Below are 13474 nucleotides of genomic sequence, written 5' to 3' on the forward strand. Positions count from 1 at the left end.
ATTAATAAGCACTCTTTATGGGAATACAAATTTAAGTAGAAAGACAGGGCCCACTCTCTGGAAGCATACTAAGAAAGGAAGACAATAAATAAAAGGAAATAAAAGGAGGAGGAGATTGGAAGCACCTGATTAAGGTAACAGAGATGGAGCATGGTTGAGAAATCTAGAGTGCAGCCTGGAAAGTATGAGATATGGCTAGCCTGAGTATCCTCTAGGAGGATCCCCTGGGAGTAACTATAAGCTTTATTACAGCTACTAGATAACACAATGGATAAAGAGCAGATGTGGAGTCAGGAAGTCCTGAGTTCAAATTTGATCTTAGATATTTAATTAGCTATGTGACCCTGAGCAAGTCACTTAACCCTATTTGCCTCAGTCTCCTCATCTGTAAAATGAGTTGGAAAAGGAAATGGCAAACCATTCCAGTATCTCTGCCAAGAAAACCCCAAATAGGGTCACAAAGTCAGACACCACTTAAGAACAGCAGTAGTGGCCATAGCAAAAGAAAAATATGTGTTCTTAAGCAACTGATAAGCATTGGTTTCCCCATTTCAAAAGTGGTCTAATAACTGAAAAGCCTACTTTATAGGATTAGCATGAAGCCCAAATAAGATTATGTATGCACATAATTTCGGAAACAGTAAAGGAGCCAAGTAATCTTGTTATTAGAAGACCCTAAAGAATCTTGAAATACTGCCAAATGACTTCCCGAGCACTTGTGGGATTTTTTGTAGTATAGACCAAAGGTTTTAAACTACTTTCAGTTATACTCAGGGGTTCTGCCCTGAAATAAATACAACCAACTTCTAGCATAGCATATGATTTCATAGTAAAGACTTAAGGGCTTGTTTGGTCAGTAACGTGTTAACTCAGTTGTAACTTAAAACATTTGAAAAACATTTAGGAAAGCCATTTAATGGAAATTGTTTCAATAGGACCATAACCAAGTAAGTTTGTTATAAAGAAAAAGTGAACACTTGAAAATAGAAAAAGGTGAGATATTATAGGAAGGAAGAAGGAGGACAATGAGCTAATACAATTTGAAAGAAAGCAAAAGAAAAAATATATTAACAGTGGATTCATGGAAAGGAACAAAAGGACAGAAGATAAAAACCACCTTTTCTTTCAGAATTTTGTCAGTCAACAAGCATTTGTTAAGCACTTACCAGATGACAAGTATTATGCTAAATGTAGAGACTTAAAGAGAGTCAAAAACAGCCCCTGCACTCAAGGAGCAAGAAGACAGCAAGATCAAAAGGTGGAGGAAAGGGGTAAAGGATTCCAAGCAGGAAGGAAAACAAGTATACCAGGAAAGAAAAAAATGGAAAAATAGGAAATTCCTCTTTTTGATAATTTCTGCAACCAATAATATTACAATTTCAGATGAGAAATATGAACCTTCCTGTGTTATTATTATTTTTTTTTTATATTTTGAAATTGTCATCATTCCTTCTACCTCCCCCCAATTGGTTATGTTATTTTAGACCAACTTGGACTCATGTCCTACTCCCCACTAAGTCATTGTCCAGTTGGTCAAATCCCTGAAACATCATTCTTCCTTCTGCCTATTCTATCCTTTCCCTTCTTGAAATCAAAATTTAAGGATCATCTTTCCAAAAATCTAAAATGAAACCAGATTTACTCACCAAAATCTGGTATCCTTGCAGGTATATATTGGAATTACTTATGTATTTATCTGTTCAATTATCATAGCTCTATAAGAGGTTTTTGGAGCATGTCCGGACCATCTAAGATGAAGGCACTCTGCATCTCATACCTCTGTGGGTGGAACTAACCATCTTTGATGGGCTTTATAATCAGAATAGCAGGGGGAAAAAGTGTTCATGAAAGAACTGACCCAGAAAAAGAGACACTAATGCTATTTAATGCTAGTTATTTTTTAAAAAGGAAGCTTGTTTTGGTTATGCAGCCCATCATAGACAGCTAACCCCCACCCATGTAATAAAGTACACAGAGTGTTTCCATATTATGTGGTATAAGCAGTATATGTGGTATATGACCAGTAAAGATTCCTTAAAATACTTCTGTATTAGATGATTGGATCACGCTCCAAAGACCCCTTACAAATTTGAGTCTTAAATTTATATCTTCATCCTTCATATCTCTAATGAGTTCAATCCCATATCACAAATTACCTGTTAGATACTTGCACTTGTATGACCAAAGACATCTCAAATTCAGTATGATTAAAATGGAATTTTATATTTCCTGTAAATCTACCACTTCTGTTAATCATCCTTCTTATTTCCCAGGTTTATAATTTTTCATTCATTTTCAACTCAACAAAAAACCAAAAGACTATATAGGTGTAGAAATATGCATTTATTATCAGAAAAATTCACTGTCAATCAAATTTTATTAGGGATTCCTTTGCTGTAAGGGAGGATGCTGTCAGGTTGGGAGGCATATTTCATTCAGAAATTTGTTTATGCAAAATGTATAAATAAAAGATTAATTGGAACAATAATCTATGGACAGCTAAATATAGTGGAAAGAGAACTGGTTTGGGAATCAAGCAACCTGAGTTTCTCTTAATTTCATGCCACTTACACTCTGTGTGGGCTGGACACCTCACTAGCTCTCTCTTGGCTTCAGTGCCTTCATCTTTAAAATGAGAGCCTCGAGTAGATAAGGTCTCTGAGGTTCCCATAAGCTCTCTTTTTATGATTCTATGATAATCTTCTTTGCTTCAAAAGATAAAGGTAAAAAGGAAATAAAACTTTTTTTTTCTGTCAACTTGAGATGAGTTAACAGATTGATAGTCAATCAAAAGATTTTGTCTAGAGAACTCTCAAGAGATCACGAAAAAATGTTTTGAAACCAAGCATATGTTTTAAGACATTGCCACATATCCATACACAGGCTATTAATTAGTCTAAAAACTGGTGTCATCTGGAATCTTCACGCTTATTCTGTATCTATAGTGCTGTGGTAGGCAAACATTAGAGCAGATAACACTTGTTTTTGTTTCACATTTTCTTTTCTCACCCACTCTTCTATGTCACTCTCCTCCTTCCTGATTTCTTTCTCCCTAATTCCGATTCTAAATATCTTCATACTGTCTTCTGGCTGTCCAAAGCCTCAGTTACAATGAGAGTCCAACTTCAAGGCTATTTTCCATGGAAATGTCATTTGTCCACATATTTACTCAAATACTACATCTTCCAAATATTACATTTCCCTACCATACCTTCCCTTTATCTCATCATTTAAAAAAAATCCAGAAGGTAGTACTATCTTTAGAATCAAAAAATCTAGGAATAAACCCCAGAGTGGTGTTAGCTGGAACAATTTATTTTCCCTCTGCTCCTTGGTTTCATCTTCTATAAATGAGGACTTAAAAGACATGATCATTAAGATTTTTTTCCCAAGGTCTATGATCTTATGAACACTCTTATCCTTCTACGCATCTCAACTAGGGTTAGGAGGAAAATTCTTGAAAACTTCACTAGTTCTCTCACACCTACCCCTCTCTCTCTCTCTCTCTCTCTCTCTCTCTCTCTCTCTCTCTCTCTCTCTCTCTCTCTCTCTCTCTCTCTCTCTCTCTCTCTCTCTCTCTCACACACACAAATCTCCTCTTTCATTTTTTTTTCTGTCAGTTTTTGTGGGTGTATGTGTTTCTCATATACTTTTGTTCTGTGTCTCTTTCTGTTGCATTCCTCACATAATCTGCTCTGTTTCTTTTAGTATATCTGTCTTGATATCTTTGTGTCTGTGTGTTTCTCATTCTGAGTGCCTGTCTGTCTTCCTGTCTCATAGACTGTATTGCTTTGTATGTTTTGAATGCCCATCTCATACACTTAAACAAACTCTTTTTTTCTGTCTCTTCCTATCTCTTCTATATTGTTTCTTTTTCGTTATCTTTTTCTCTCGGAATCTTTCTCCTTGCTTGTATTTTTCTCTGTCTTTTTCCCCTTCCTTGTCTTTTTTCTCTGTTTTTATCACTCTTTCCTTAGCTCTTCTAGAAGTACAGCAGCCTCTCAAGGGCCTAAAACTTTAGGTTTAGCTTTCTGACCTGGACTAGTTTGCCCCTCCTTAGGCAGTATAATGAACTTCGTCCCCTGGGGACTTAACATGTCAATGCTAGGCATCTGATCTTCTGTCATCCTGGTATAGCTCAGAATCCCCAAGCTCAAGCAATCCAGCAGCTTTAGCCTCCCCCTGGAGCTGCAAGAATTAGAGATTTGAGCTACATGTCCTTTTCATGGGTATAAATCATAGTCATTCATGCCTTCTCATATTCTATTTATGGCTATATTCTCTTTCTTGCTCTAGTAATTTCCCCCCCTATTTTGTGGGTACCTGTGTAGTATTAAGTCTTGTTATCTTTTTCTCTTGCTCTGACTACATGACAAGCATATTTCCTTTTAGAAATATACGATTTCTGAAAAGTGTCTTTTTATGTCATTCACAAATAGGAGCATCTGGGGATCCTTCTTTCACAGGGAATCCTTCTTAAATTTGGATTCTGTGTTGGATATTTTTATAATAGTAGCAGACAACTCCCTGATTTATATTTTGTTTCATATTGATAGAAGATCATCAAATCATCTTTTTTTTTTTTTTCCTTATAAATCATGGAACACTACAATTTCTGAAGATACAAAATTGAAGATCACCCAAAAGAAAATGAAGATGGACAGGTGGACATAGTGAAAATAAGTAGGCTACAACATCCATCTGTACCACATTTTATGAAGGAGTAAGTGTAAAAAGATATAAAAGAGCTGTAAAAGCACCAATAAGGTAGTAAGGTTGAGGGATATTGGTTTGACAACCTTCATTCTGCACTTGTTTTCAGACAGTGTTAAATAACTCAAAAGAAGGAGCCTTTAAACTGGGGCCATAGTCTGTGGATTGATTTCAGTGAGTTTATAAAGTAAAATGGGAAAATACATATGTGTATACATATTGTATTTTATTTTCACTAACTTTTTGTTTCTGTTTTTAGTGCAATATAGGTATTCTTTATTTACATATTTAAAAATACTATTCTAAGAGGGACTCCACGGAATTCATCAGATTATCAAAGGGGTCCATGATACAAAAATGATTAAAATCCTGACTCAGAGGAAAGCCTTCATTGTTGAATGGATACTCTATAATGAATTTGTCAGTACTTAAACAAAAGTTACATAGGACAGGAAATTACGGATAGCTTATGGGTCTATCACTGGAGGAAATACAAACATCAATATGATTATAGATGTGTTGAAAACTGAAGATCTTACATATTATTTCTGGATATAACCTTGCAAGGAAAAAATTGAGCAAAATAGTTTATTCTAATATACAAATATTCCTATCCTAGAGAAATTTGCACTTATAAGAGAGCAGCTGCTTTTCCAAAGAATTATCTAAGTTATTAGAATTTCTTATCTAAGGGAAAAGAAAGACTTCTAGGGGAAAAAAAGGAGAAATTTTTTGTGTTGCCATGGTCTATCTTAAAACTCATATCAAACTACCTAGGCAGTAACTTATTAAACATTCTCAAGCAAGTTTTGTGTGTTAACACAAAACTGTGTTAACAAATGAACTTTAAAAACCTCATAGTCCTTTCTTATAGTCACCAGCCTATATCTATACTTACTATTTCTTGTCAGTATTGATGCATCAGTGATCCTGAACTCTTATGGTCACATTTTCAATAAGTACAATCATATGTTTCTTTGGGTACCAATCTCTTTAGTTCTTGCTAAAGTTTTTCTTCCCCCACAATATTCTCTCCCAAATCTCTTCCCCCACCAATATATATCTATACATGTATAATGTATCTATATTGCCTATTAGAAAATCCTTTCATAATATCGACTTTTCCCTTCTTATAACACCTTAGGCCAGTCTAGTGGAGTTCTAGGAGAGGCCTGAGAGTTTACAACTTAATCACTTTTGATTTAGGGGAATTGTTAATTTAAATAGGAGCAAAAGAAAAATCTGACCTCTCCACTCTGAGAGATGTGTTGGATGGTTTATCTTTATCATGGACATATATGCAATATAACTATGATTTGTAAGACTCTAAAACTTAAAGAGTTAAGTTTTAGAGAGTTGCATAAAATTCAGAGGAGTTAAGTATCATGCCTAGGAATACCCAGCTGTTATATATCAGCAGCAAGAGGTGAATTGTCAACCAAGTTCTTCATGTCTCCAAGTTCCTCTGTCAACTGTCATGTTGCCTTTCTCATTACAGACATATATGTATACACATATATATGTATCTATATACAAAACATTAAATATGTACTGTGTTGTATAGGTATATATTCAAACTGACAATGGACATATAGGTTTTGTTGCAACAAACTTGCTGCTACACATTCGGCTAAAAGGAGGGGAATGTATCAGGGAATGTATCATTTCACAACTTTAGAACTAGAAAAGATCTCAAAGCTTATCTAAAAAAACAACTTAGTTGATTTGTAATTTGCTAGTTGCCTTTCTCATGGACCATTTTAGTCAATCAGAACTTCCTTAAAGAGTTTATACATAGATACAGCTTATAGTTGACCAGAAGAAATATGACTAGTTATTTTGGGGCCCAGAGCAAGTTATTAAGGCAGGATAGGGATGAGAAAATGGGTTGAGAGGAGAAGGAAGAAAGGACTGAAGAGAACTCTAAAGTAGCAAAGAAAGAGATAAATCAGTTAATCAACCAATGAATCAAATCCATGTCCTCAAGTTTATAATCCATTTGGGATTCAAATCTAGCATAATAATACATGCTAAAGAGTTTTTAATAAGGAAACTGGAAACATTTAGAGTTTTTCATTCCTTGACTTCCCTCAGTAGCAATGTGACATCTTCATTGGGGGCACTAAAACAACTCAACCAAAAAGTATTTAGTAATCACTATGTGTCAGGAGCTATGGATAAATCCTAGGGAAAGAAAAAGCAAAATCAGCTCTTACCCTCAAGAAGCTCACATTCTGATGAGCAAGACAAAATGTACTTATTGAGGTATAATCAAAGTACATGTGAAGTAGATATAAAGAATCTGGCAACTAGGTAGAGGGTGGGAGAGGGTGAAAGACAGGAAAGACCTCCTATAGAAAGTCACAGTAGCAAGTCAAGCAGTCAGTAGGAGACAGTCAAGCCCAACTAAACAAACTTAGCAAAGCTAAAAACTTAGCCAACTAAGCAATATCCATCTTGGTGGAGATGCCACATCCATTGGTAAGTTTTTTAAGAACCTCACAAAAAACAAATTTTTTCAGGTACTTCAGTATCAGATGCTTGATTTGCATCCACCACAGATTTCCTATATGTTTTTAATTCATTACCAGTTTACTCTGTATCCACTCTTTCCATTAATACTGTATGCATTTCTGGGAATAGTCTCTCAGAGGTTTATAGGGGATATATGTGGTTATTGTTACAATGCTATCTTACTAAATGTTTTTGATGTTCTTCACTGTTTTCAGCTGCATTTCACTCTTCATGACATTTGAAGTTTATTTGGCAAAGATACTGAAGTGATTTGCTATATCCTATTCCAACTCATTTTTCAGATGAAGAAACTGAGGCAAACAGTTAAATGACTTGCCCAGTGTGACATAGCTAAGTGTTAAGAGGCCAGATGTAAATAAAGGAAGATTTCAGGCTTACTACTCCATTTGGTATGGCACCTAGCTACCCTAATAAATGCTTTTATTTTTACTTTGAGCTAATTGTGTCTGCTGGCTGACTCTTTAGAGTCAGGTACAACAATGGTTCTCACAAACAATAGTTTTAAGAGTGCATACCCACAGAGTACTCTTGAATCTTTGAGAGTAGTCACTCCTTAAGGACGCAACTTGCAAATCCATGAGTGATGAGCTGGGGAAGATATCTCTTAGAAATTTCATCAACTACCATGAGTTTAGCTATCAGTTTTGCTGATGACTCCCAATCAAATCTATTCCTAAATCTTTCTCCTGGATTTATTACATAATAGTTCTCTGCTATTTTCTTTCTCAAATATAGCATGTCCAAAATAGAACCTACCCTACTGCCAAATCTTCACATTTCCCCCCAATCACTTGGATTCATAATTGCAGTCAACCCTCTCTTAGTTCCCACTCGTATCCATATCTAATCTTTCACATGGATTAATGTCTAGTCACCTATATATGTAAAACTATACAGGGATACTAGTAAGTCTACTGGATCTTATTTGATTTGGTAATTAAGATCTTTGAGATACTGACTTGATAAATGTTAGATATCCTTTTGAGATGCCTTTATTTGAGTCACAAATGAAAATGTCAACAGATCCTAGGAGCACTCTAATGGAAAACTCCTTTCAAGATGACATTGATGCATTTGGGATCAAGGAGAGGCCCTTTGAAGTACAAGTTATGGGTAAATGTGTTATTTTTTCCAATTCCTAGCATATGTCCAGGCCCAAAATGTTTGTTTATCCAAGATCTCATAGCAATTAAGTGGTCAACAAGAGCTCATACTGTATTATTTATAGAAAAGCCCACACTAATTAATTATAGAATTAAGAGCTCTAGGTTTAGAATAAAGCTAGAATGTGAGGCAGCAACAACTGCATTCAAATCCTGACTCACAAGCTTACTGTATGTGTGACCATAGGCAAGTCACTTGTTCTCAGTCCAGGTTTTCTTATTTGTTAAAAAGGGATAATAGCATCTCTTCTCTCTCTCTCCCTTCCCAACCCCCTAGCCCTAGGATATTCCTATCCCCAGAGGATAACTGAGATATTTGTACTAAGTGCTTTGCAAACTTGAAATGTCATATAAATGATACCAGAGTCTGCCTAATCCAAACTCCTCATTCTATAGATGAAGGAACTGGGGCCCAGAGAAATTAAAATGATTTGCCTGTTACCACATAAGTAGTAAGTTTTACAGGCCGGATTCAATCCCAGTACTTTTTTACTGCACTATGGTCCCTCTCTTTATTTTTCCAAATACACTTATAGTTTCAACATTCAGTTTTATAAGGTTTTGGATTCCAAATTTTTTCTCCCTCCTTTACCTCCCCTTTCCCCAATTCGGCAATCTGATATAGGTTAAACATGTACAGTCCTTTAAAACATATTTCATATTGTGCAAGAAAAATCAGATATGATCTCTCTCTAGAGGTTTCTATAACTCACTGGCTCTACCTACCACCATACAAATACCAGGAAAGAGATAAATGTTCTGTTTCTTTTATATTGAACCAGAACTGCACAAGCACCAAGACTTGCTACATTTTGGAAATGTTCAACTTCCAAACCAAAATCTTTTCTCTGAAATTCCTTTCCTTTCTCTGAGTCTGTTTTCTCATTTGTGAAAACAATGTTTTACTAAAGACTAGAGAGAGCAAAAGAATAGTGGATTGTTTTGGATTTGGTATGTTAGAAATTGAGTTCAAATCTTACTCTTAATCATAATAGATTGTGTGATCCTGGGCTAAGACAAGTCTTAATCATTTAATAACTTGTTTCGTTGGGGAAAAAAAAAGGGGGGTGTATAACACCTACCTAACATGGCGATTATGAGGATCATTGAATAACATATCAAATGTCTGACAAACCTTAATGTTTTAAAATTCATAAAAAACATAATTCATATTCATATTAAAATTCATTTGTAATATACTTTCCAGTTCCACAACTGCACCATTCTGTATGTGCAAGAAATCACTGTACTTAGTTCAGCAATTTTTTCTAAGCCAGGTTTCTCTGACATTTCACAACTATTTTCTTGCTCTTTGTCTGTATAATGGGAATATGAAGATAAAATGAGATAAAGTAGATGTAAATGCTGAAAATGTAAAATTTTGTTTGAAAAATGTAAATGCTGATCAGTATTATGCTGATGACAGTATTGTTTTTTATAAAATATGAAAACCAATTAGAAAGTATACAGTAATGCTATTCAGTGAAGAGCTACAGTGTGTACATCACAAGTTGATCATATAACAAATAGTTACCATAGCAAAGTTCTCGTTTCTACAGCAGACTGCTTTCTAAAATTTTATATACATGCAGAACACAGAACCATGTAAACTTAAGGTTTAAAAAAAAAACCTTATTTCCCATCAACTGTCGTTTAAACTAAGTCTATCTTTCTATTTATGTACTACTTACAAATAATAACCTATTAAAATTATTTGCATACAAGAATGGTAACAAAAGTATAATTTTTATTGACATTCAGTAAACATGTAAACATGGTGGAATATGAATAAAGATTCTCTCTCAGAGAAAGAATAATCTTACAAACACTAAGACAGCAACTTATTTACAATACTTTTATCTGCAACAAAAAAAAAGATGAGACTCTGAAACATCTAAAGTATTCAAATAAATAAAAGTAATTGACTATTTTGGAATGTAAAATTTGTTCATGTCTAATAATTTTCAGTGAAGATGTTAAAAAAAAAAAAAAAAAAGAAAAGAAAACCCACTTTGTTTTTAATTTCCCTGAGGCTATATTCTGAAGGAGTTTCTAACTTTTCACCAGAGCTGACCAAAAGAAAAAAAGTCAAGTCACAGATAATGGACAAGGTTTATCTCAATTAGAAAAAAAGAAAGATGTCAAAATTTTCACTATGCAGAAAATAAAATTAAAAAATGACAATAAAAAAGAGGAATATACTTCATTACATGGGAACTTATATTCACAAAACTTTACTTTTGGCTCACATAAAAGGGAAACAAAGACTCTAATCCTTAAATTCATGCCTTAAAGTCCAGGCCACATGATCCATCTAAATCAGGAAATTTAAAAAAAGAATCTATCTAAAGAACAAGTATTCTTCTAAAGGATTTGTTTTGCTGTTAATTGGTTGAAACAATATTATCACAGGTTTAAGGGAAAAAAACAACCCAGAGGTCAGAAATTGAGACTGTTCATTCCAGCCCCACTTATCCAATACGAATTATAATAATATATAGTCTAACTCTCTCCTTTTAAAAAAAAAGGAAATTGGAAACTTGTATATTTTCTTAGAAAGATATTAACTGAGCAAGGGAAAAACATTTAGTTTAAATATTTATTACCCTTCAACTGTAGTACCATACAATGCACCATGAAAGTTTCTTAGGTTAGGCTGTGAAACTGGGAAGTAACATTCCACCTTATTTAATGGAATTATGTCCCCAATTCACTTTAGCACCCCACCAAGGAGACAGATCTTTAAGTAGGAATTATTCCATGAACATGGCTATTTAAAATTGAGCGCAACCTTGCTGTTCACTTTATACCTGTCCTTATTGCTACAATGTGCGTTACAATCCAAGAATAGTATTTAGTCAATGACAATTTCTTAGGCAGAACAACACAAGGGAAAAAAGGCCATTGGGAGGGGAAAGAGCTCCCAGATCAAGAAAATATGGCACTGGAGAGATATCAAATTCAGACTGGAAATTCAGAAGGCTTAAGTGGAAGGAGACCTTCTCACATCTCTGAACATTAGCCTAAGCGAGGATGAGAGGACCAAACGGTATCCCCCTTTCTGGAGCTTCTCCCCTTCTTCCCTCCCCCAACATCTTCCCCCCGGCGAACGAAGGACAAAAAGTGCTCTGTGCTACATGCATCTGAGGTTTAAAAAAATCTTTAGTAAGCACTTTTTTAAAAATAGCGTTAAAATCACCAGAAAAGTCGTCTCCTCTCGAGAAGATTGAGGCCACAGCAATCTCCACCCCTCTCCCCAAGAGCCAAACGCGATAAAAGGCTGTCGGAAATCTCTGCTTTGTCCTCACGCCCCACTTCTCTCTCTCCCACCCGCCCTGGGGAAGCTGGAAGGGGAGGTTGTTGTCCGGGCTCAATCCCCCATGCGAAAATCCTTGGTCTTCTCCTCCTGCTCTCCCACTTTGTAGCGGAGCAGGACCCGGAGGTGGCGGGGGTTGTCCCGAGAGGGCGAGAGCGTGATCTCCCCGGAAATGTCCGTGTCCTGCTCCACCTGCAGAGGTTCGTCCAGGTAGAGGAGCGCCTGCTTCCAGTGAGTCTCCGGGTGGAAGGGCGAAGTGGACAGCACCAGGGGCTTCTCGCCGTCCCCCCCGGGGAAGGTGACCTGGAACCAGAGCGCGAAGCCGTGCATGGGGGCTGAGCCGTAGCAGCGGCAGCTGAAGCGCCCGCCCACGCCGGCCTGCAGCTCCTGCTGCAAGCCATCGCGGTCCAGCTGCAGCTGGGCAAAGCGCTGCGGCCGGGCCAGCACTTCTTCGCCCGTTAGGCCCTGCACCACAATCTCCGAGTGACCCATCAGGCAGCGGGTGGCGAAGCCCTCGAGGCAGCTCATGTCCACGCCGTAACGCTGTTTCACCTCCCCCCAGAAGCCCAGGCGCCACTCCAGGGTCCGGTCGTTGATGGGCGCCAGGAAGAGCTCGGCCGAAGCTGGCAGCAGAAGGCCGCCCTCCTTGAGCCACTTGGCGCGCGCATGCAGCACGGACGCCAGCATAGACTCGTGCAACAGCCCGTAGCCCATCCATTCACTGACTATGGCGTCCACGCGCTCGGGCAGTTCTACTGTCTCCACCGGGCCCGGCAGCACGTGCACGCGGTCCTCCAACCCGTTGAGCCGCACCACCTCACGGGCTTGCTGCCAGATGTCGCTGGCCTCCACGGCGTACACGCGCCGCGCGCCGGCCTGGGCGCAGAACACGCTCAGGATGCCCGTGCCTGCGCCCACGTCCAGCACAGTCTTGCCCCGCAGCGACGCCCAGTTGCGCAAGATGCCCAGGCGGTAGGCGTCCGTGCGGACGCGGTCAGCAATCATCTCCTCGTGCACAGACACGTCCGAGTAGCATTCGTAGTACAGGCGGTCTCGCGCGCCCTGCTCTGTCTCCTGGGCCTCCTCCAGCCCCCCCGGGTCGCGTTCCCCTCCATCTTCTTCTTCGCCACCCCCGCTGCCCTCTCCTCCGCCGCCGTCCGCCGAGTCCGTCTTTCTCTTCTTGGGCAGCGACATATTCTCTCAGCCGGAGCCCCACCGTGGGGCCACGGGGCGAACGTCGCCCGTTCGCGCCGCGGCCTCCTTCCGCGCCGCCGGCGCCCCCGCTGACTTCTGGGACTTGTAGTTTGGAGTCACTTCCTTCCTGGCTGCTGTCGGCGTCCGCGCTGCACTTCTTACACTCGAGTCCCGCAAAAACCGTTTCTCCTTTGAACTCCTCACTGTCTTTCCAGCCCTGATTATGGTCTTCTCCTCACGTGCTTCTGTGGGAGCGAGTCCCCTCCTCTTTGTGCTCTTTTGTGGGAACGGGCAAGTCCACTCTATTTACACCCTTTTGTGTTTGGACCTGCACCATCTCAATCAGAAAACTGCGCTTCTTCTCTTGGTGATCATCATTCTAGTTAGGCTGCAGAGAGGCTTAATCCACAAGCTTTCATTCAGGCAAAATGCAGCGTTCTCTATAATACTGAAACAAAGAAAATGCATTTGTAAATAACTTTGCAAACCTTAAGGTATTATATAAAAATGCCAGCTGTTTTTGTTGTTTAATAACAAAACAATAAAAGCATCT

At 38.4% G+C, this 13474-nt stretch overlaps 1 protein-coding gene across 1 annotated transcript; it reads right to left on the reverse strand.

Moving 5' to 3' along the window:
* Positions 1–11689: 11689 nt before the first annotated feature.
* PRMT6 (protein arginine methyltransferase 6) lies at positions 11690–13011 on the reverse strand. The gene has a single exon (XM_051993199.1). It carries the CDS (start codon positions 12919–12921, stop codon positions 11782–11784), a length of 1140 nt encoding a protein of 379 aa, XP_051849159.1. The 5' UTR covers positions 12922–13011; the 3' UTR covers positions 11690–11781.
* Positions 13012–13474: the final 463 nt, after the last annotated feature.

This window comes from Antechinus flavipes, chromosome 4 (assembly GCF_016432865.1).
Source record: "Antechinus flavipes isolate AdamAnt ecotype Samford, QLD, Australia chromosome 4, AdamAnt_v2, whole genome shotgun sequence".
NCBI classification, from domain to species: domain Eukaryota; kingdom Metazoa; phylum Chordata; class Mammalia; order Dasyuromorphia; family Dasyuridae; genus Antechinus; species Antechinus flavipes.